This window comes from Phacochoerus africanus, chromosome 3 (genome assembly GCF_016906955.1).
Source record: "Phacochoerus africanus isolate WHEZ1 chromosome 3, ROS_Pafr_v1, whole genome shotgun sequence".
NCBI lineage: Eukaryota > Metazoa > Chordata > Mammalia > Artiodactyla > Suidae > Phacochoerus > Phacochoerus africanus.
Window position 1 is genome coordinate 10,824,654 of NC_062546.1, and position 24,079 is coordinate 10,848,732.

The window sequence follows — 24,079 nt, forward strand, 5'->3', positions numbered from 1 at the left end:
TTCTTCACACAGGCTGTGTCCTTGGAGTAAATTCTCCACGGTCTAGGGGCCTCTGGTTCCACATGCCTCAAATGCAAATGAGTGAGATAATGTGGATACGAGAGGAACCTGGAGAGCACGGCCCTGGCCCTTCTAAAGGAACTCAGCTTTAGCCCATTGCAAGAATGAGCCCAACATTGCCAGGTAGTTCAGTTGTTGAAGAGCAATCGGAAACCCAGTTCGTTATGTGAGCTGGCCTTGATTTTTCAATTGCTGGCAACTGATTTTCACTGAATTTTTGGAATAGGTGAACACCAAAATATCAAAAAGAATAAAACAAAGTGGAGGAGTTCCCGTCGTGGCTCAGCGGAAACAAATCTGACGAGCATCTATAAGGATGCAGGGTCGATCCCTGGCCTTGCTCGGTGGGTTAAGGATCCGGCATTGCCGTGAGCTGTGGTGTAGGTCGCGGACATGGCTCGGATCCCGAGTTGCTGTGACGGCGGTGCAGGCCAGCAGCTACAGCTCCGCTTCGCCCTCTAGCCTGGGCACCTCCATGTGTCGCACGTGCAGCCCTAAAAAGACAAAAATAATAATAATAAAATAAAGTAGAAAGGCCACTTCTCACCCAAAAGAGATATTCACCACGCTCAAATATGTATCCTCCTGGAGAACTTAAACGCCTTTCCTTCTTACAAAGATGGTAGCGTATGGCTTTGGTGATATCTCCATTCTGATTCACAAAGAACTCCTAATCTGTTTTTACAGCTTCATTGGCTTCCATCCGTCCGTGCATGTATAGAGGTGCTCTAACTGAACCAATCCCCAACTGAGGGACACTTGGGTTTTTTCCAATCTTTTACTATTTCTTTTCCTTTTTTTTTTTTGGCTTTTTTTGTTTTTTAGGGCGGCACCCTTGGCATATGAACTTCCCAGGCTAGAGGTTGAATCAGAGCTGCAGCTGCCAGCCTACACCACAGCTCACAGCAACACCAGATCCCTAACCCACTGAGCAAGGCCAGGGAGCAAACCCTCATCCTCATGGATACCAGTTGGCTTCATTTCCACTGAGCCACCATACGAACTCCTCTTTTGCTATTTCAACGTGCAATGAATAAAGTTTGCACTTACGTTTCTCTTGTGTGTGTATCGGGAGGTTAGATCCCTGGGAGTGGCATATATACATTTCTATAGAGATATGTGTACAATGTATCTAATTTTCATAGGTAATGAGAATGGAGTCCCAATCTCAATGTATGAGATTGCATGTTTCTTCAAAATTTCACCAAGGCCGATGGGACCCCTGGCCTGAGAACCTCCATATGCCACAGGAGCAGCCCTAAAAAGCGAAAAAAAAAAAAAAAATTTCACCAAGGGTGTCGTTGTCAATTTTATTTTTGCCAGCACAATAAGTGAAAACTGAGTAATTCCACTATTTTTTCATATTTATAGACTGAGGTTGAGTATATTTTCATATCGTGAAAATGTCTTCTGTACTTTCTTTTCTGTGAAATGCCTATTCATATTTTTTGCCCATTTTTCTATTTTTCTCCTTATTCTTTGTAGGAACCATTTACATATAAGGGAGATTACCCCTTTAATAGGAGCTGCAAATATGTTTTCCCAGCTTGTCATTTGTCTTTTGAATTTGCTTAGGATTTTGTTACTTTGGGATTTGGGGAGTGTGTGTGGAATTTTCTGTTTATTTTTTATTTTTTTAATTTTTATTTACTTATTCATTTGCTTTTTAGGGCCACACCTGAGGCATATGGAGGTTGCTAGGCTAGGGGTCAAATCGGACCTGCAGCTGCCGGCCTACACCCCAGCCACAGCAACTTGGGATCCGAGCCAAGTCTGCAGCCTACACCACAGCTCATGGCAACACCAGATCCTTATCCACTGAGCGAGGCCAGGGATCGAACCTGTGTCCTCATGAACGCTAGTAAGATTTGTTTCTGCTGAGCCATGACGAGAACTCCGAATTTTCTGTTTTTATTTTTTATTTTTGAGGGCCACACCCATGGCATGTGGAAGTTCCCAGACTAGGGGTCAAATCGGAGCTGCAGCTGCCGGCCTATACCACAGCCACAGCAACACAGGACCCAAGCTGCATCTGTGACCTACACCACAGCTCATGGCAATGCTGGATCCTTAACCCACTGAGTGAGGCCAGGGATGGAACCCGCATCCCCATGGATACTGGTCAGGTTGGTTTCTGCCGAGCCATGACGGGAACTCCAAATTTTCTATTGGTTTTTGCCATGCAGAGGACTTAAGTTTTTAAAATATAATCAAATTTTTCCATCTTTTATGGCTTCTGGATTTTTTTTTATGATTCTTTCATGTTTCTGTCTCCTTATTCTTTTTTTTTTTTTTTGTCTTTTTGCTATTTCTTGGGCCGCTCCCTCGGCATATGGAGGTTCCCAGGCTAGGGGTCGAATCGGAGCTGTAGCCACTGGCCTACACCAGAGCCACAGCAACGCGGGATCCGAGCCGCGTCTGCAACCTACACCACAGCTCACGGCAATGCCGGATCCTTAACCCACTGAGCAAGGGCAGGGACCGAACCCGACACCTCATGGTTCCTAGTCGGATTCGTTAACCACTGCGCCACGACGGGAACTCCTCCTTATTCTTTTTTTTTTTTCTTAATTTTTTGACCACTCCCATGACACAGGGAGTTCCTGGGCTAGGAATCAGACCCAAGCCATAGTTGCAACTGTGCCACGGCTGTGGCAATGCTATATATCCTTAACCCATTGTGCCAAGCCGGGGATCAAACTTGCGTTCCAGAGCTCCAGACATGCTGCTGCTGCTCCACAGTGGGAACTCCGTCTGCCTCCTTATTCTATACATCTATTTTACACACTTTTTTTTCCTTTTTTTTAGGGATGCACCCGTGGCATATGGAGGTTCCCAGGCTAGGGGTCTAATCGGAGCCACAGCCGCTGGCCTATACCACAGCCACAGCAACACCAGATCTAAGCCGCGTCAGCCACCCACACCACAGCTCACAGCAACGCCAGATCCCCAACCCACTGAGTGAGGCCGGGGATCAAACCCGCAACCTCATGGTTCCAATCAGATGCGTTTCCGCTGCGCCACGACGGGAACTCCACATGTATTTCACACACATTTAACTCCTCCTTAATCTATTTGGAATTTTGGAACCGTTCCTGGTGTACAGAGCGAGGTATGGAACTCACTTTATTTTTTCCAGATGGTTTCCCAGTTTTCTCAAGATGAACACAATTTTAAAACAGTTCAGGGCAAACCACCCATTCCTGCCAACCTGTGTGCCACCATCTTGAAACCTCTTGCTTTGGACAGACATGAAGTTCACGTTCACGGGGAAAGTGGGAATGAATGACCAAAGGGCCTTGCTCTTACGAACGCTTGCAGTGGCCTGGGTACTGGCACCTTGTCCACCAACAGCCACCAAAGGAAGAAAAAGAGGAAGAAGGAGATCAGCCCTTCCTAGACTGCACTGTGACCCTTGTCGTGGGCTCTGGGCATGAGCCACTCAAGCTGGCAGTCAAGGCTTTCAGTGACTTGTTAGGAGACACACCTAAAACTTGCTTAGTATTTAGACTTAAAAGGGACGTCCATCGGGTCACCTGGCACGAGGACAGAGCACCAGCAGCTCAAAGCACTGAGGTCAGAGATTCCTGGAAGGATTTGTGTCCTGGCCCTCCCTCCCACTAAGAGCCTCCAAGAGTCCCTAAAAGTTCAAGGTCTGGCACTGCAACTCCAGGAAACTTGGAGTGGCCCATTCTAGTTCATTAGTCATCTCTTCCCTATAGATGCTGTCATGCCATCTCGCCCCGCCTCACTGACTTGGGGAGGGGGAGTGAGGGGTGTCGCCCAAACAATCCCAGGACAGCTAGACTCTGGCACCTCTCATTCTCCTGAGATTTGTTCTCCCTCTGAAATGTAAGGGCAGTTCCTGAGCTCTGGGATGCCACGAGTCAACTGAGAAATGCAGAACGGTTGGCCCTGCCCACCCCCCAGCCCAGCATCATCGCAGCCACCGCATTTCTGAGTGCCCGTCACCAGGCCCTGACACAGCTCATCTTGCTTCCTCCTTGCGACAACCCAACAGGCAGGTGCCACTATTCTCTGCTTCTGACTGTGGAGGAGGCTGGGCTCAGAGAGGGTAAGCAACAAGCCCGGGGTCACACAGCTGAGATGTGCAGGAGATGATGGTGCCACCTGACCTCAGGCAGGCCAGCCTCAGAGCCTACACCCTGGTCCTGTGGGTCTCAATTTTAGGACGCTTCAGTTGCCATGGTTTGACCACATGACATTCCCTTTCACCTCTCCAGGGCCCTTGGTTCAGGCTCTGGAAGGAGAAAGAAACCTGGGGCATCGCCAGCAATCAATCGGCTTTCTGAAAATCGGTGTCCTCACCACTTGTCCAAAAAATGAACTTTCCATCTAATCTCTGCTCTCGCTGAGCAGCTGGGGCACAGGGAGGTCTAAGCCTCCTTCATTAAAAACAGCCCGGGGAATCCGCCCTCAGCAGCCACACGCAGCATCCAGGGCACCTCCCACGGGCTCCGTGTCAGCTGGGAAGCCACACACAAAGCCGACACCCTGAGTGTGTACGTGTCACTCCTCCTCCAGTTACAAAGCACAGAGGCCGGCGACACCAGCTCTGTCTGTGCTGCGAGCTGTCAGGACAGTGTGGGCGTCGGGGGTGGGAGTGGGGCGCGGGCTGGAAGGAGCACCTGGGGGCTTCTGGGTGCGGACGAGGCTTGTGTGGGTTTCTAGATCCAGGTGAGGGTTAAACAGACGTGGTCAGTGTGTCAAAGTTCAGTGACCTAACTTAGGGTGCAACAACTTAAAACAACATCTTGAGGGGTTTCTGTTGTGGCTCGGTGGTTTAGGAACCTGACTCGTATCCATGAGGACACGGGCTCAATTCCTGGCCTTGCTCAGCGGGTTAAGAATCTGGTGTTGCCAGGAGCTGTGGTGCAGGTCGCAGATGCAGCTCAGATCTGGCATTGCTGTGGCTCTGGTGAAGGCCAGCAGCTGCAACTCTGATACAAGCCCTAGCCTGGGAACTTCCATATGCTACAGGTGCAGTCCTAAAAAGACAAAAATAAAATAAAATAAAATAATTTCCTGACATTTTTATACAAAAAAATAGAAGTTTACAAAAATTATCTCTGCAGGAGTTCCCGTCGTGGCTCAGCGGCAATGAACTCCATTAATATCCATGAGGATGTGGGTTCAATCCATGGCCTTGCTCAATAGCTTAAGGATCCGGCATTGCAGTGAGCTGTGGTATAGGTTGCAGAGGTGGCTCAGATTCTGCATTGCTGTGGCTGCAGTGTAGGCTGGCAGCTACAGCTCCTATTCGACCCCTAGCCTGGGCTTGGCTCTAAAAAGACAAAAAAAAAAAAATCCAAAAAAATTATCTCCAAAGAAAACTACTGGCTCTACTTGAAACGAGGGGTTCACTGATATCTGTAATTTCAAAAATTGTTCCCAAATCAGCAAGACTCAACTTTTTTCTTGCTTTGCTACTGCTAGTTCACCTGATTCGCGATGTCACATTTCCTTGAAATGTGGTCTACTGTGTGTGTGTGTGTGTGTGTGTGTGTGTTCATTCTCGGCTTTGGGATGGATTCCAGAAACTAGAAATATCCATCACCCAAGTGAGGAATCCAGCATTTCAGGACAATAGCAGGGAAACTCATCTGCCAAGAAGCAATGAAAGCCAACGCACCTTGGAAGATCCCAGGAAGTGCTAATGATCCCTGCTGGGGGCCAGAGCCGCCCCTTCCTCTGGGACGAGGGGCTTCATAATAAGCAGATTCTGAGAATCAGGCCTGACCTGGTGGCAGGAGCCCTTCCAGGGAACATTCACATCCAGATCGTAAGTGACCTCTTGTCACCTTTATTGAGATGCTTCACAGGGTGGGGGGCACTGGGAGTCAGACAACCAGCCAACACAGATGCACCTGGAGCCAGGTACCGAGGCGGCACCGGGTGACACTCCATGATTACTGAGCAAAGCCCTTCGAGGAGTCCCCACAGCCCATCACCCAGGCGGCCCTCGTCCCGAACACCAAGCAGGCCAAACGCGGGTGACAAAGGCCTTCTCCAGCTCACCTCCGAGGCTCCGCCACCCGAGGGCTCCACCTGCTTCTCCAAACCACATGGGCCCATGAGACAAAGGGGAAAAGTCAGAAAAGGAATCCACGACCAGACAAAAAAAAGAGAACCAATCTGCTCGGCACACAGACTTCACTCTCCGACGTCCCTGATGGCGGGACCACGAGGTCACAGACGCCTTCGGCAGCTGGGGGCCTGGGGCGTCGCTTCCTCAGCGTCCACGGGAAAATAGTCCTCCGTTCTGTACAACGCGGGCAGCTGGAAAGTCGGGCCTGCCGGCGTCCACGGCTTCTGGAAAGGAGACCAGGCGCCTCATCAGCCAAGTGGAGCCACTTGTCCTGTGACCCCAGAGCTCCGGTTCGCAGGACTTCATCTCGCACAGACAGTGGCCCACATGGCCAAAGCATCCATGGATTTTTGGTGACACTGCCTGGGACAACCAGAGCCAGCCTGCCAGACAGGTGCTAGGCAGTGCCACTCATGTGCACGGAGTGCTCCGTGGCATTACAGAGACCAGGGGGAGCCAGGCGCCAAGACAGGATGCCCGAGGAAGCAAGGTGGCCCTCCCGCCCCCAGACCAGGAAGGGGTGCTTGGCCTCAGGGGTGGGCCGGCCGCTGGGAGAGTTGCTGCTGCTCTGACCATTTGCCGCCCGCCCGTGCCGCCTGAAGCCTGGGCCATGTGCGTGCGCTACTTTTTTTTTCTTTTTTGGCCACACCCATGGTGTATGGAAGTTCCTTGGCCAGGGATTAAATCTGAGCCTTAGCTGGGACCTACACCACAGGTGTAGCAACATCAGATCCTTAACCCCCTGCCCTGGGGCCGGGGATCAAACCCACGCCGTCTCAGAGACAACACTGGATCCTTGACCCACTGGCCACAGCAGGAACTCCTACTTTTCTTTTTAATAGAACCTTTCTCAAAAGTTCTTACTGACTTCTGGTGTGGATTTTTGTTGCAGGGAGGCTGGGGAGGGGAGGTTTTTCCATCAAGCAACCCTCCCAACCCTTCCATCTCAAGGACTAACCAGTTTTAAGGGAACTGCTTTAAACACTGCTTCTTGGGAGTTCCCGTTGTGGCTCACTGGGTTACAACCCTGACTAGTATCCATGAGGATGTGGGTTCGATCCCTGGCCTCGCTCAGTGGGTTAAGGATCCGGCATTGCCGTGAGCTGTGGTGTAGGTCGCAGGCATGGCTTGGATCCCACATTGCTGTGACTGTGGTGTAGGCTGGCAGCTGCAGCTCTGATTTGACCCCTAGCCTGGGAACCTCCATATGCCACAGGTGGAGCCCTAAAAAGCCAAAAAAAAAAAAAGTTTTTTGCAAAGCTGGCTGTGTGTGGAACCCCCTGGGAGAACTACAGCCGGCTGAGACCCAGGCCCCGCCCCCAGAGTCTGATGTCACTGGTCTGGGGTGTGGCCTGGGCATGGGGGTATTTCAAAGCTCTCAGTGATTCTCCAGAGCCAGGCCAGCGACCTGCTCAGAGGAGGGAGGGTCTGCAAGGCGGACCCAACAAGGAGGTAAGCTGGAACGTGGGGCTCGGGGGTAGAGGGAGGAGGCTTCTGCACGGCTCCGCCTGGGGTCCCTCAGCTCCCTCTACCTTTAGATCCACAGGCCTGCTCTGCCCGAGCCCTAGCTCTGCCCCAGCCTTCAGCTGTGGGCACGGGTGCCATGGAAAAGGTGGGGCTCTAGCCAGTGATGCATAACGGCTCCTCCAAAGCCCAGCCCATCTGCGAGCCCTGCACTGTGCTGCGTGTGTACTTAGCCGTCCCCCCAAGCTTGTTCCCCAGGATGACACTGCGACCAGCCTCCCCATTGCAGAGGTGGGGAGACCAAGCTCAGGGAGGATCTGTCCACTCGACCACTACCTTCCCGAGTGCCCACGCCCAGCCAGGTCTGTCCTGTACCCCGGGGGCACAGCTATGAACAAGATGCAGCCCCAGCCATCACGGGGCTCCCTGTCTGTCCCGAGACAAAGGAACCAATAGGAAAATGCCACCACTGGGTGACGAGGACTAGGAAGGGAGGCACAGAGGCCCTCGGAACCCAGAAGAGGCTCAACTCATCCTGGAGGGATCAGGAGGTTTCCGGAGGCTGAGTATCTAAGACCCCAGGCGCCCATCAGGAGGAGCTGTGCGGAGGGGCGGCAGGACGGGCAGTGGTCCAGGCTGTGGAGATGCCCTGTGCACAGGGACGTGTGGGGTGCTGGGCTGGGGCCCGGAAGCAGCTCAGTCTGGAGTTGGGCCAGGCTGGCGTGTGGACGGGGATGAAGCTATGAACCAGGACCAGATGACCTGGGCTCTTGGAGGTCATGCTAAGCACTTTATCCAGAGAGACCGGGGAGCCACTGCAGCCAGTAACCACGAGTGTGTACGTGTAAAGCAGACAAGTGTTTTGGAGCAGACACCAGACTGCAGGGGCAAGACTGGGCCAGGGGGGAGGCTGTTGCAGGTGTCCCTTAAAGGTGACCTTTCAGGCCAGACTGGGGTGAGAGTGAACAGATTCTAATGCCCCGAAGCCCTGAAACCACCCTGCAGCGAGCCCTCTCTCTGCTGCAGAAGGAAACCACCAAAGGGTTTTGGGCGAGGCAGGATGCCCCCAGGGGTCCAGGGACCACGGACCTCCCGCATCACCACACCTGGAAAACCAGGACGAGCAATTCACCACGGCCAAGGGCCAGCCTCACCAAAAGGACCAGAGAACATTCCATCCAGTCAGTCCCAGGTTCGCCACTCTTGGCTCAGTACCCTTGGGGACACTGGGGACACGCTTGCCCTGCTTCTCCCAGCACCTGCCTGAGGGACTGGACTCAAGTTCTCCGATAACATCGCGACAAAACACGACTGGGAAATGAGCACAGGTGCCTCTCACAGCCTGAGGGATGGGCTTTGTGGATAAGCCATCATTTCAGGATATTCTCATCCTGTTTCTCCTGAGAGCTGGCTGTTGTAATACCTAGAAAATGCAACACCGAGGTGAGTTTGAGCAGTTCAAAGACCAGCTCCCTGGTCCTGACACATGGCTTGGGGGCCAAAGTGCACTTGGTGATCCTGAAAAGACAGGCGTCTCCTCCTGATCTCAGGACCCAGGCAAGGCCTCAGGGGCCCCAAGGGTCAGTGGCCAGGCCAGGCGAAAGCCGGGGCCCCTCTCCGGTGGGTGCTGGGCCTCGTCCTGACTCCCCTTTCTTTCTGAAACAGTTCTACCAACAGGGATGGGACTTCTGCCTCCTCCCTCAAGGAGACAGGCTCCCAAAAAAGGGGAATATCAACATGACGGTGAAGGAACCAAGGAGAAGTAGCCCTAAGAGACTCGTGGCAGCTTTTCCAAGTAGTTGCATCTCTAGTTCCAGCGAGATCTGATGAAAGGAATGGCGACACCTTTCCTGACGAGGGAGGGGACACAGTGCTCCCGCGTTCAGAGGGCAAGGCGCGGCGAGCCTTCCGCCGCGGCCCGTGGATCCCTGGGGAGCTGCTGTGGGCGCTGACCAGGGGAAGCCGCTGGCCAGGACCCCACAGGGGCTCAGGAGAGCGGGCCACTCCTAACAAGCTCTCTTCGCTTTTCAAAAGGCCCCCAGCCTGGAAGGAGGCAAGAAAGGCCGTGGGGGCTGGTGTAGCTCCATGCTGGCCCAGGTCCAAGCTCCTGACAACATCCTGGGGTTCGGGGAAATTTTGTGGGCAAGTGACTCATGGCTTGTTGGAGATCTGGGCCTGCAGTCAGCCAGGGAGGGGGTGGCCTGAGCTGAGCCAGGGGCTCTGAAGGTGGCCTTTTCAGCCCCCAAGTGTGTTCTTGGAGAGCAGGCTGGTACTTGTTGTTGCTGTTTTTAAATGGCCATACCCGCGGCATATAACGTTCTCGGGACAGGGAGTGATTTCAAGCTATAGCCTCGACCTGTGCTGCAGGTACAGCAATCCTGGATCCTCTAACCCACTGTGCCAGGCTAGGGATAGAACTGGAAACAGAGCAGACAAGCCGGATCATTAATCCACAGCGCCGCAGTGAGAACTCCCTGTATTGGTATCTTGATTGTCCTGCAGGATCACTGGTGCCAGCTATCTGCACTGAGCTCCCCACTCCCACAGTTGAAGAAGGAATGAGAGGAGGCCTGACCCACCCAAGCCATGATTGGCCCAGGGGTGAGCAGGTGACCCAAGCTTGTCCAATGAGAAACAGCCTTGGGACTCTGGCTACTGGGGGCAGGGATGCTTCCTGCCCCCATCCCTTCCCAAGTTCCTGTGAGGGTGGCCATGAGCCCGAGGGTCACTTCTGCCATCACACTGGGGGTGCCTGCCTGAGAATGAAGCCAACACAGGAAAGCAGAGTTGGAAGATGAAGCAGCACAGGGTCCTGACAATATCATTTGATCGCCTGAATCAAATTTTGCTCCAGATCAGGGTTAACTTGGGACTTTTCCTGATCATGAGACCACAGAATCCTCTTCTCTGCTTAAGTTGACCTGGGCTGTGGTCATTTGCAACCAAGCATCCTGCCTAAAGCAAATAATAAACCCACAGTGGTGCAAGCAAGCGCCTGGAAACCAGCGGCTGAATCAGCAGGTGAGGGCTGGGGTGTGAGACTGAAAATCGCCAGATGCCCCAGATGTGGTCAGGTGGGCAGGACCACACCCTGGGGCCAGGCCCCAGGCACAGGCACCCCAGGATGCCGAGGAAACCCAGCCCTTTTTCTCTCGGATTCTCAGGACGGCCTGCGATAGGAGAGCTGGTCCTGACTCAGAGGTCACAGGAGGCAGGGAGCCGTGGAGCTGGGGTCCACTCAGACCTCTCTGGCTGCGAGTCCAGCCTCTGCCTGCACCCCTCAGAGCTCCTGCTTCGAACCCAAATCCTGGAGAATCTCAGAGGGGGGCTTCAGAAAGCGCCAGCTCCCACCCCGGCCTACAGCTGCTACGAAGAAGATTCTTGCCCCCCAGCCTCAGGCGGAACTGTTCCACCAGCCTGGGAAACCTGACACCGCAGGTCCAGGGCCTCGCCCCTCCCTCCCACGTGCCCCCACCAGCCTGAGCGCCCAGCCCAACCCAGAGGAGGCCCCGGAGCTGCAGCACAGGGCCTCCCACACCTCCCTCACTTCCACCCGGAGTTCCCAAGGCTGCAGCCCACACACCAGTGCATGCGTGTGTTTGGTCAGCTCCATGACTTTTTAAAAACTTGAAATAACTGCAAAAAAAAAAAAAAAAAAAAATCAGGAGAGCTCTCAGGGAAACCCGGGTGCCAGCTAGCTTCTCTTGGAAAATCAGATGATCTGGAAGCTCCGGGCCCACAGCCCCTCATGGCCCCTGGCCCCACGAGACCACGTTACCTTTCTGGAACCTGCTGCTTCTGGCGGCAGACACCTCAGGGCTGGCCCCTCGGGCATCTGTGCAGCAAGCAGCTCCCTTCCCAACAAAGACCCTAAATGAAGTCCAGCTGGACCCTGTGGGGCTCCTGGGCACCACAGGCTTTCTGGGTCCCCCATTTTTTGTTTGCTCAGCCTCCAGAAAGGGCAGATTCAGACAGCTGCTCATTGGGGCAGGGTCCGGGTTTGCCTCAAAGAACACACAGAACAATATCTTTGAGCGCTTCTGCAGAACTAAAAACCCCCAACAAACGGAAGAGGTCAACTCTTGGTGAAGTTCAACTGCTTCCTTCCAGAAAGAAGGTCACGGGCGAGGACCTCAGGGACCACCAGACCCCGCCCGGGATGCCTGACACCAGCTTTGAAGCGCAACACAAGCTGGCGACTTCCCTGAGGCGTGTCTGTGTCCCACCCCCAACCCCTCAGACCCCCTCCTGTCCCTCCCCAGAGAGGCCGCCTCTTTAGGGCCTCAGCTGCCCGCGGGGCAAAGCAATAAAAGCTGCGCGTTTCTGCTTCGCCCCAAACTCGGGCTCCGCGTTTCTATTCGGCAGTGGTGGACAGAGGCTGAGTTTTGCCCACAAAGTGGTGTTGCAGCCCATGGCAAACCTTGGGCCAGCCTGGGTTCGGAACCTCTCTTCTGGGTTCAGTTCACTGCTTGCTGAAGCCAAGCCCCCCACCTCAGGGCCTGTGCTACCTGCCCTCTCGTATTCCCAGAAAATCCCCCACAACCCCTTGGAAGCCCTGGCTGCATATTCCTTTTTTTTTTTTTTTGGCTTTTTAGGGCTGCAGCTGTGGCATATGGAAGTTCCCAGGCCAGGGGTCTAATCGGAGCTGCAGCTGCCGGCCTACATACACCACAGCTCGCAGCAACGCTGGATCCCTGACTCACTGAGCGAGGCCAGGGATCAAACCCGCAACCCCATGGATACTAGTAGGATTCGTTTCCACTGCACTACAACGGGAACTCCTGGCTGCATATTCCTGATCCCGGACTGCTTTCTTTTCAGGCCAGGGTGGGCGCATGTGCAAAAGACCAGAGAGTAAATATTTGCAAGCTGCATGGTCTGTGCCACAACTCTTCACTCTGCTCTTGTGGCAGCAGAGTAGCCACAGGCAGTGTGTAAAGTAATGGCATGTCTGTGTGCCAATAAAACTTTATTTACAAAGATGGGGGCGGGCCAGATTTGGGTGCAAAGCCGCAGTCTGCCCCTGAATTAAATCTGTCTTCCTAAATAGAACAGGACTAACAAATCTGTCCCTGTACTTTCTATGCAAGTGACATGAAGTTGTAGGTCCCCAGACACAGGCTGCAGGATTTAGAGTCGGGCCCACCTTGCTGACTGTCCCAGGGCCTGAGTGTTCTTCAGTCAGCTGCACTTGTGTCATCAGTGTAACTCCAGGCTGTCCTGGCTCACTAAGCGTCCTCCACCACAAAAGCAGCAGGCCACACCCCTGGCCCATGCCTGGGCTGGGGGTTCTGAGGTTCTAAAGTCTGGGTCAACCTTTTGTGGAAGCTCACGTAGCCAGCGGGCTCATTCTCATGTCCCAGGTTACCAGACAGCCCTTTGGTGCTTGGAGAGGCCCATTGTTCTGGAAAAACAACCACCTCCTGTGACCCAGGTCATATATGTTATCTTTAATTCTCACAGGGAGAGGTCTAAACCTTTAAGGTAGAGATCTCTCATGCCCTTGAGCCTCACCTTCCTCTCTGTAAAGTGAAGATAATGCCATCAATTTCACAGGTTCCCTGGAGCTCAGCAGTGATGCTGGAGGTACTGCAGCCACATTGGGACCATGAGGACAAAAGTCACAGGCTAAGGATGGCAGGAGAGCAGCCAGAAGGATCAACTAGCTACTCAGGACTTCTTACCACATGAGGAAAAACCACAAACCCTCTTTGATTAAACCACTTTAGTTAGATTTCTGTTGCGTCACCAAAACCTGACAGACGCATGCTAGTAAGTACGCAGAGCCAGGACTCAACCCAGGTTGTTTGCATGATCAAATGGAATGATCACCAAAAAAGTGAAAATCTCTAGATCTACAAAGAGTTCTTCCAAAAGGTAAAATGGAATTCCATATAACTGATATACCTACTGCCCCTCCAGGAGCTCCACTCCCTGCAGAGAAACCGGGCAGACGCTGCCTTGGCCAGATGGTCAAGGTCAACCTCGTCAGGGCTCCACCATGTTGGCAGCATGTCTCCAGGATCCGATGTGATGAGAAGGACACCTCACCTCCGTGGTCTGACGCGCCCCCCACACCCGTCACCCCGATGTAACCACGAGAAAAACATCAGATCAGCCCTAATTGAGGGATAGTGTACCAAATACCTCACCCATAATCCTCAGAACTGCCAAGGCCGTCAAAAACCGGGAGCGTCTGAGATGCTGTCATAAACCAGAGGTGACTAAGGAGACGCTGATGGCTAAATATAACACGGGACAGAAAAGGACATGAGGAAACCACCAGCGAAACCAAATGAGCTGCGGAGGTGAGTTAATACCTGTCTGCCCAGGTGAGTCCCTTAGCTGCGACAACGTACCACAGTGAAACAAGATGCCAACGAGAGGAAACTGGGTGAGGAGTAGATGGGAACTTGGTATCATCATAGCAACTCGTCTCCACGGCTAAAATACAAACCTATATCGGCGGTAGGGAAAGAAGACAGAAGAAACACCTCTGTCCCTCAGAACAGGCCAAGCCCCCACCTCTCTCAGCTCAACCACAGTGACGGGGGGTGGGGTGGGAGTCGGGGTGGCGAGCACTTCCGAGGGCCCAGCCGCTGAGAGCCAGGGGTCCCTACTCCCATTTGCCAGAAGGAGAAACTGAAGCTCAGAGAGACACCTGTTCAATGTCACTCAGCTGGGAATTGGCAGAGCTGAATTTGAACCCAGGCCCGCCCCGCCCCAGCACTGAGCCAGGACACAGGTGACCCTGGGGCTGAGTTGAGCTCTCGCCCAGGACCCAGGATGTCCCTCCAGCATCTGTTTTCCAACCTTGGGACCCTCGAGAGTCCCCCCACTTCCAGTCTACTCGGAGACCATAAACGGGTGGCCTCTGGGTAGCATCTGGCCCACTGGATTGGTTTATGCGAATTTAAAAATGAGTTTTATGCTAACGTGGAAGAACAGGGATGGAGCAAATTAATTTTAAGTTCCTCTTCTTCTTCAACGACACAGCTACCGGCCACGCCGGGGTCCTACAGGCTGTGGAGAGCTGGCTGCTCTTGACAGGGCACGTGCTGGCCAGTTTGCCACTGGTCCTGCCTGGCCTGACTCACTTGTCCACAGGCCCTGCCCAGCCCTGTGGGCTTCTGAGCTGGCAGTGGCCCCAGGCTCACATCACCATGCTCAGAACATCTCCAGGGGACTATCCAGGTGGGGGATGGAGAAGGCTTTGCTGCCAGTCCCGGGCCCTGGGCCCCAGGGGTGGGAACTGCCAGTCTGGGCCACGGCCAAGGCCAGTGGCTGCTGCCCTTTACCCGTGTCCCCTCTAGTGCTCTCCAGAGCCCAGACGCAGGTATGGTGACAGGGCCTGTTGTGTGGAGGAGGAAGCAGGCTTGGAAGGGATGGGGGTGGGGTGGGGGGAGGGGACAGGGGTCAAGTGCCCAGGGTCATGCAGCTGGTAAGAGTCAGAGCCAGCATCAAAGGGGCTCTTCTGAGCTCTTGTCCCCCTCCCCCCCCCGCCAGCCAGCCCGCGCAACCTGCACTCCTGGTCCCAACTTCCTTCCCTGTCCTGCCTCAGGGCTTTCTGCTCCTCAGGCCATGCCTGGCTGTTCTGCCTCCAATGCCTGTGTCTGTTCCGGGGGCCCCCAGACTTCCAGAACACTCTGACAGCTGTGAGCAGAGCCCCTCCCATTTCTCTTAAGCAGCCTCTGCGTGTCCAATCCTGTCGGCAGGGGCCGGGCTGGCCTCGCGGTGCCTGCAAGAGAGCAGCCCCCCTTCCCCTCAGAGCCCTCCTGCCCTGCCCGGCCCCAGCCCGGTGCCCTGCCAGCCTGGGCACTGCAGCAGCTAGTGGCAGCGGGTGGCTGCTGAGGCTGACAGAAAAGGGCTGGGGGCTCCCAGATGGGGCAGGCCCTGCCCGGGAGGACCCTAGCAGCAGGGACAGGCTGGTGCCATCGTGTTAGAGGCGATGCTGACCCTGGCAGCAGCTCCGGAAGGTTTCCAGATCCCCACAGAGTCTGCTCTTAGCAGGAGGAAAAGCGTTAGCATGGAAACCGGCAGAGGAGGAGTCCCCAGAAGTTCGGCCAAGACACTGGCTACTGAATCCAAACGCATGTGGAGTCTGGAGGAAGACAGGACCGCCAGGTCAGGGGGGTCTGCCTGATGGGAGAGCTTTGCACCTGCTGTCCCATCTCAAGGACTTTCTACAAGGTCTTCCTGTGCTGCTTCCTTTCTCCCTTCCTTTAGACCCTCCCAAGGGCCCCCCGTTTCATCCGCGTCACCTTCCCTCCTTCGAGGCAGCCCTGGGTAGCACGTCCAGTTATCACTTTCCTCAGCCACCACCCGTCTCCCCACCAGGCTAAGCTCCACCGAGGTGAGGACCAAGCCAGTTTTTAGGGTCAGATCCCCAGCAGCAGCCAGAGCCTGACACACAGGGGACACGGAGGCAACAAGAAAGGAGTAGCCTCAAATTTGCTCACCACAGGAGATGGAAGCGGGTGGGGGTGGGGCAGGGGCGGGCCTTTTGCCAAGTCAGGGCCCAGGAGCCCAAGACCAGTGAGGACAGTCTCCTCTCCACACGAGGACGCCTGCAGGGAACCCGTTCTGGAATGTCCGGGTGGCTCAAGGCGGGCGGCCACACCCCGGCCAGGTCTGTGACCCACTGTCGGAGACATGAGATCACATTAAAAATCAAGCTCATGGCAGAGGCGGTGCACTGCCCTGAATGGGAGCCTGGACCAGACAAATGGATGTGAAAGAAAGAGCTGATAAAATCCAAAGCCTGGGTTTCAGCGAATAGCACTGGACCAACTTGGGTGTCTGGGTTTTGCCGACTATGCTGGGTGATGTAGGTGGCAGCAAACAAGGAAGAAGGAGTAAGAGGGGTACCGAAGCTCTCAGTAGTACTGCCTGGATATGTTTTCTGCAAACTAGGAGTTCCCATCGTGGCTCAGCGGTTAATGAATCCGACTAGGAACCATGAGATTGCGGGTTCTACCCCTGGCCTCGCTCAGTGGGTTGAGGATCCAGTGTTGCCGTGAGCTGTGGTGTAGGTTGCAGATGTGGCTCGGATCCCGCGTTGCTGTGGCTGTTGTGTAGGCTGGGGCTACAGCTCCAATTGGACCCCTAGCCCAGGAACTTCCATATGCCATGGGTGTGGCCCTGGAAAAGACCAAAAAAAAAAAAAAAAGTTTTCTGCAAATCTAGAATTATTCAAAATAAAAGGTCATTTAAAAACAAATAAAGCCCATCCTTGATAGCATATGTGAGGTGCCAAAGGGAATACCACGGATAATGAGCTAGTAAATAATAACCACGCCAGTGTCACCAGTAATAATGACAATAAAGGCAGCAAAACCTTACACTACCTCAATCACTGCTCCTGACAGTCGTGTGCAGAAGATAGGAGTGTAAATCCCATTTTACAGATGTGGAGACTGAGATCCTGCATGTTAAAAGAACTCAGAGCACGACATTTGCACGTGACCGGCAGGGCGGCCCCATAGTTTGGTCAGATGCAGAGTCACTGTCTTGAAACTCTTAGTAAGTTTTGACACAGGGGCCCTGGATTTTCGCTTTGCAAGGGGGTCCCACCAATAAGCAGGTCGTGGTGACAGAGCTGGATTCCAAGCTGGGCTCTGTGTTCTCCATCCTCAGAGAGGTCGCTCATGGTCAGCCCTGGGCACAGCGCAGGGCCAGCGCTCCTGGCTGAGAAAACATTATGCGGCAAAGGGTGGCCGCAGGAGCAATGGTCGGGTTTGGGGGGATGTCAGCGGGCGGATTTGGCAGGAGCTGAGACTGTTCCACTCTTGGCACAGAGCGGGAAAAGAGCCTCTCCCTGGCCAAGGCAACAAACCAGCTCGCCATGCCCGGCTCAGCCCAGCAGGCGCCTGTCAAACTGAGCCCACCCCAACAGCTGCCCAAGGCCCAGCAGCTGGCAACTGTCACGCCAGAGCCATGCATGTCTCACTGTGAGGCTGACGATCAAGAGAATCCTTGGAGGTTTTGCTGGCTGACCCCGAAGGTGGTTGACTCCACAAAAGAATGTTGGAAAGAGCGCCGATTAGCTCTGGGAAGCAGAAAGCAAACACAGACACCATCGACCATTTTGTCGGGGTCCCTAACGTGGGCAGCTGTTCTCCATTAAACAAACAAGCCATCAGGGCAAACACAGAGGCATCCACCAGAACCAGCAGGTGTTAAGAAGCTGCCCAGGGGCCCGCCTCACAGCCCTGTCCAGAAAGACTCTTCCTCCAGGACGGAGCAGCCCCTCCCGGCAGCAGCTGAAAGAACCTGCTTTGGAGGCAAGGCCCGGACCGTCACCCCAACCCAGGTGTCCAGGTGGCCTCAGAGCCTCTTCTCAATCTGCTCTTTCCCCAGACTCAGGTGCCCTCAGTGCTCCAGTCTGGGTCCACTAGTCTCGGCCCCCACCTGTCCTTCTCCACCCAGTGGCTGGGTGACGGGGAGCCTGGGGCGGTCACTGTCACTGCACAGACTCCATCCCCGAGGTCCAGGCACTGGTCTCATGAAGCCCTTTCACAGGAACTCACTTCATGGGCTGTCTTGATTGGATTAAGACATTTTATCCATCGCGCTTTATCTGAGTGCGAAAAGGGAGGGCTTTTGAAATCCGGGCACTAACACTTGAAATCGAGAGAGAGGAAAAGACGGGGAGACGGGAGAGCTTGGTGGAAAGAGAGACGAAGATACTCAGGGGCAGGAGAACGAGACAGACCAAAAAGATAAGGAGGGAAAAATAGAAGAGAGAGAGAGAGAGAGGAAGGAAACAAGACAGAAAGAAGATGCGGAAACCAGACAAGGGGGGGTTCGGAAAGACAGGAGTCGGGAAAGGAGGAGGGAGAAGTGAGGAAATAAGGCAGAGAAGGGCGGGAAGTGTTGAGAGGCCCTGAGAGGGGACAGTGGCAAGGGCTGGGGGAGGGGTGCGGTGGGGGGGGTCAGGAGGCAGGAACAGACCTTGATGGGAGCTGGATCCAGGGCCTCTCCAACCCCAAACCCGGTCGGTGTGCCTGGCAAGGACATGAAAGACGTACCCCACCCTAAACCCCATCCCTTTGTCAAAGAAATAATAATATTCTGAAAGGAGAAAGGCCGTCCCAGAAGACAGGTCTGTCTGGGTTAAATGGACCCCATCTGGCCTTTGCTCTTTTCTTGTTTCACTCAGGATGCCTGGAAACCTCTGGTCTACACCCTCCACCCCAGGGCAGAGCTCTTGGCCTCATCAGGGTCCAAGCCCTCCCCCGCTGCAAAGCGAGAAAAGATGAGCAGCTCAGTGCACTCCCGGCCCCCACGCCCAGCCCAGGCCTCGGGCCCCGCATTAGCCCCACGCCACTCGCATCCCCTGTGCCTAGAACAGTGCCCAGTACACAGCAGGCACTTAATCATTAAGTGCTGACTCTGCCTCCTGGGTGACCTTCTTCGGCCTTAGGCTGCAGTCAGGGGCTCCATGATGAGGGCACCTCCAGGCGTGAGCCCTGTGCTCCTATCCCCAACCCCGGCTCCACCTGCTGGCGCAGCCAGACGGACTCCGGCTTCACATGGCAACTTGGATGAATCTGCAGGGAATTTTGCTGAGCAAGAGAAGCCAATCCTGAAAGGTTACATGCAGTAGGATTCCATTTATGGAGCACTTTTGAAACAGTGAAATTTCAGAAATGGAGGATAGATTCGTGGCTGCCAGGGGTGAGGCAGGGCTGGCGGCAGGGGGACAAGGTGAGGGTGCAGATAGAGGGACGCGGGAGATCCCTGCAGGGTTGGAACCGTTCAGCCTTTACTGTGGAGGAGGAGACAGGTGCCTAAATAAAAAACTGGAGAGAACGGATGCAACTGTCTAGAATGTGGAACACACGTGCGTGCGTGCAGGTGAAACTGGGGAGATCTGAGTAAGAGCAACGGAGGACAGACTGCATCAAGGCCCACATCCTGCTTGTGAGGTTTGCAGGGTTTTGTTGTTGTTGGTGGTGTTTAGTTTGTTTGTTTGTTTTTTGCCATTTCTTGGGCCACTCCCTCGGCATATGGAGGTTCCCAGGCTAGGGGTCTAATCAGAGCTGTAGCCGCCGGCCTACACCACAGCCACAGCAACACCACATCTGAGCCACGTCTGCGACCTACACCACAGCTCATGGCAATGCCAGATCCTTAACCCACTGAACGAGGCCAGGGGTCCAACCTGCAACCTCATGGTTCCTAGTCGGATTCGCTTCCATTGCACCACGATGGGAACTCCTATGCCCGCTGAATTCTTTAAATACCATCTTTAGCTTGTGAACAGACCAAGGGTATAATTTTCCAACACTGCATTTTTAGTATTAAATGCATTCAGTTTCAAAACATGAACCTTTAAATCACAACTGTGGAAGCCAGTTCTGGTACTGCTGCGATTTTTAATTTGCGAGAAGCCTCAAAAATTACCCCAAACACCTAAACACCATTCAGCCTCTAAGAGGCGTGGCTCAGTGGCTCATCGTCAAACAAGGGGCCAGCCTCAGAGCAGGTGCTCAACAATGCCTGCTGGCGCGGGGGGAGGGTGGGGGAGGAGGTAGGGGGTAGGCAAGGGGACGACGACATTGGGCACAAATAAACTGGCGACCAGCCCTGCAAGCAGCACCCCAGCCTGTGGCCTCCCATTTCCCACCAGCCGTGACTACTGCCGTCTGAGCCCCTCTCAAGCACCATCCCGGGGACATGGCCCGAGACCTCTGAAGCCAGGCCAACAAAGAGGTGCCAGGAGAAGGGGCCAGGCTGGGGCCACAATGCTGAGACCCTCGACCCAGGTCACAGAGGGCCTCTCCCAAGGGATGCTCAGTGACGGGCATCCCCAAACCAGCACCTCCCTGCTCCAGCTCCTCACTCCATTTAAAAACTAGGATTCCTTGGAGTTCCTCTGGTGGCGCAGTGGTAACGAACAGGACTAGTATCCCTGGCCTTGCTCAGTGGGTTCAGGATCCGACGTTGCCATGAGCTGTGGCGTGGGTCACAGGTGCAGCTGGGATCTGGTGTTGCTGTGGCTGTGGTGGAGGCTGGCAGCTGTAGCTCCGATTCCACCCCTAGCCTGAGAATTTCCATGTGCTGGTGGTGCGGCCCTAAAAAGACAAAAAACAAAAACAAACCTAGGATTCCCTCTTCTCTGACTGAATTTCCCAGGTTAACAGGATTCACCAAGTAACGGGAACTTTGGCCTTGACCTTGAGTCTGGCCACGTGACAAGGTGTGATGGGATCAGCCGGAACAGGCACCTGGATGAATTTACTGCTTAATGAGATGTGACTTATTTTCCCAGCACAAAGCTGACCATGAACGGGGCCAAGTTCAAGAACTTCCCAGGCTCCTTGGGCATTAAAAGGATCACACCTTCTCCAGATGTCCTAATCTAGCTGCGGGCATCACGCAGGTACCGCGCTAAGGAGGGACTCATCCACCTCCATGCGTCATGCCGATGGCAGCAGCCTGTCCTCGGCTCGGCCCTGCCTCACTCAGGAACACTGTGCCACCCAGTGCCAGGCCGGCGACACACACTGGGCCATGCCATCCCCTCCCACAGCCATTTCCGGGCCTCTCCTCCACTTCTGTGTTATGCTCAGGAGTCAGAAGCATGCAGCCCACCTCAATTATCCGCTAGTCATGCCCTCCTCTGAGTTTACTTCCGGGGTGACCTTGAGCTCAGGCAGGGACCCAGGTTCACACATCCTTTGGTGCATGGGTCACATCTAGCAGCACCCACATACCGAGTCCACTGCACACTAAGCATGTCCCACCCTCCACTGCCAACCGGGGCACACTCACGTCTAACAAGGACACCAGGGCTCTGAGAGGGGCAGTGGGTGAGCTGCAGACACAGACTGGATTCAGACCCGCTGGGGCCCGCTGCCTTTCTCTTGCCATCCGAGGAGGGAGTCCCAGTGAGAGCCCTCGGGGAGCTGGAGAGAGGCAGGGGTGGGGAGGGACAAGAGGCACTGGGGGCCAGGGACACAGTGAGGGCTTGTGATTGTATGTGTGACACAAGGAGAGACACAGGCAGAGAGGCGGAGATAGGGAGGGGCCAGAGTCAAAGTCAGGACCAGACAGAGACACAGAGACAGAGACAGAGAGTGACAGGCTAAGAGCTCCACACTGCAGGGACTGCAGCCCAGGCCCTACCCCGGGTGTCAGATGAACAGGTGGCCCATGGCAGGGAGGAAGCACAAGAGGGGCTCGGAGGGGACCCTGGGGGGCCCAACCATTCAAGACGCAGCATCACCTGGGATGTTCTCGGGTGAGGCCTCTGCTGAGGAGCCCCGTTCCTACGCTGCCACCTCAGCCAGAAAAGCCACCGTCCTGGCACGAGGCATGGGAAAAAGAGGCTGACCCATGGGGGAGAGTGGCTCGGGGGCCAGGGAGCTGCCCCATCCAAGGCCCCCGCTGGCGGGATCTGTGGTGCCTCTGCACAAGCACATGGGGTGGAACCATCAGCCCCTCCAAACCACCCCCAGCGGCCATGAGCACAGAGAACCTGCTGTGTGCTCAGGACTCCAGGGGCCGAGCGGCGCTCGGGATGTGGACCTTGAGCCGGACAGCTGGGGGGGCTCCTCTTCCCTCCTCGTGTCGCATGAGGGCCAGCGACCCCACCTCTCCCCGCTTCAGCTGCTCGTCTGTAAAATGGGCGATGGCAGCCTGCCTCCCTGCAGCCGCAGAGCCTGAGTAGCGAGCGCCGAGGGCAGCCGTCCTCAGCCGCTACAAGCCTCGGCACCCGACAGAAGTCCACCGAACAGAGAGGGAATCGTGGCTGTCCAAACCCTCGACCCTGTCCCCACCTCACAGAGGGAAGCGGAGACCCGGCTCCCAGGCCACGGAGCCAGCCAGCAACACGGCCAAGGCACAAGCCCAGGGCTGCTGGGCTCCAGAACACCTGCTTTCATTTCTTTTCCAACGTTTTATTCTGAAGTGTTCCCTATTTATAGGACAGGAGCAAAGGCCGGTGGGGGGGGAGGGGGCTGTGACAAGCCCCACGTGCTGCTGCCTCGTTTTGACAGGGGCCACTCACCTGCACAGGGCAGCCTACCCTGGGGCAGCTTAGCATCCAGGGGACATGTGGTGATTTCTGGACCTCTTTTTGAGTGTCACGACTTGGGGGGGGGGTGCCACTGGCATCAAGGGGGTGGCGACCAGGGATGCTGGTGATCCCCCTGCGAGGCGCAGGACAGACCCGCCACGGAGGATGGGCTGGGCCCAAATGTCAATACTGCCGAGGCTGTGACACCCTGGTTGGCGTCCACGCTCTCAACCACCCCCTCCGAGCGCTGCAGGGTCGGGTCCACACACCTGCGGGAATTGGAGGAGGGGCTGCATCATGATCCGGGAGCCTGGACGGCAGAATGTCTCTATGAAGGGTGACCGCGAGGGTGATGCTCCGGTTAGAAGAGTGGAGACTGGAGGCTGCACCTGTCGACACGTCACATACGACGGAGGAAATAGCAAGCGTTGGCTCAGAAAGTATGGATGCCCAACAGAGGGTATTTGGAGAAGAGCACGCCCCATCACCTGCCTTGGCTGGTGCTGCATCCAGGGGAGCCCCTTGCAGAAGAGAGCCAGTGCCAGCCCTGGACCCTATAGCCCTCACATCCCCGGTGATGCCCCCTGCCTAGAAGATTCAAAGGGCCGGGCTGGGCAGGGACAGCCAGGTGCCCCAACCATGTGGTTCACGCCCCGGGCCTGGCAGGGGAGCCTGGTCCCCACTGCACAGGCACTGGAGACGGGGGCCCATCTGGCCAGAGCAAGCTGCCTGGGTTCACGGGTCCCAGTGAAGCTCCCCAGTGGACACAGAGCAGCTGTCAAGGTGCAGGGGGCTGGGGGCGAAGCCAGGATGGGTACCCAGCTGTAGGAGCTGTGGACAGGACTGCAGGCGGCTGGGCCCTATAGCTCAGGGAGTCCTGATCTGCTTGCGCAGTGCGGCCTCTGGCCTCTAGGCCCATCACCGCTGCTGTGATTGTCACCTGTTCTCTCCCTCCCTCAGGGCGCTGCACCTGCCAGACTCTGTAGTAGACACCAATTTACCATGGATCTTTGCTGAGACTCAGATGGAGGCGTATAGGCCAAAAGGCCCCCTGAAGAGATTTCTTTGAACCTCTCAGATTTTTTTTTTTTCTTTTTAGAGCCACACCCATGGCATAGGGAGGTTCCCAGGCTAGGGGTCCAATTGGAGCTACAGCTGCCAGCCTACGCCACAGCCACAGCAACACAGGATCCGAGCCACATCTGCGACCTACACCACAGCTCACGGCAACACTGGATCCTTAACCCACTGAATGAGGCCAGAGATTGAACCCGCAAGCTCATGGTTCCCAGTTGGATTTGTTTCTGCTTCATCATGACGGGAACTCCAGATGTGTTTTCAAAATCAATTGATTTCACGTGAAAATCTGCATCCCCAACCTCCCTTAAGACAAATCAAGGTCAGACCACTCTGGGCCTCTG

The 24,079-nt window shown here is 55.1% G+C and overlaps 1 protein-coding gene across 2 annotated transcripts in view; it reads right to left on the minus strand.

Moving 5' to 3' along the window:
• Window positions 1–5,868: 5,868 nt before the first annotated feature.
• BCAS4 (breast carcinoma amplified sequence 4) overlaps window positions 5,869–24,079 on the minus strand; it is a 65,203-nt gene continuing 46,992 nt past the window's right edge. The window contains exons 5-6 of one of the 2 annotated variants that reach the window (XM_047770871.1): window positions 22,928–23,047; window positions 5,869–6,393 (exon numbers count right to left, since the gene is read on the minus strand). In XM_047770871.1, coding sequence (XP_047626827.1) covers window positions 6,271–6,393; window positions 22,928–23,047 — 243 coding nt within the window. In that variant the 3' untranslated portion in view covers window positions 5,869–6,270. The remainder of the gene's footprint in view (window positions 6,394–22,927; window positions 23,048–24,079) is intronic. The other variant, XM_047770872.1, reaches the window with a different exon arrangement.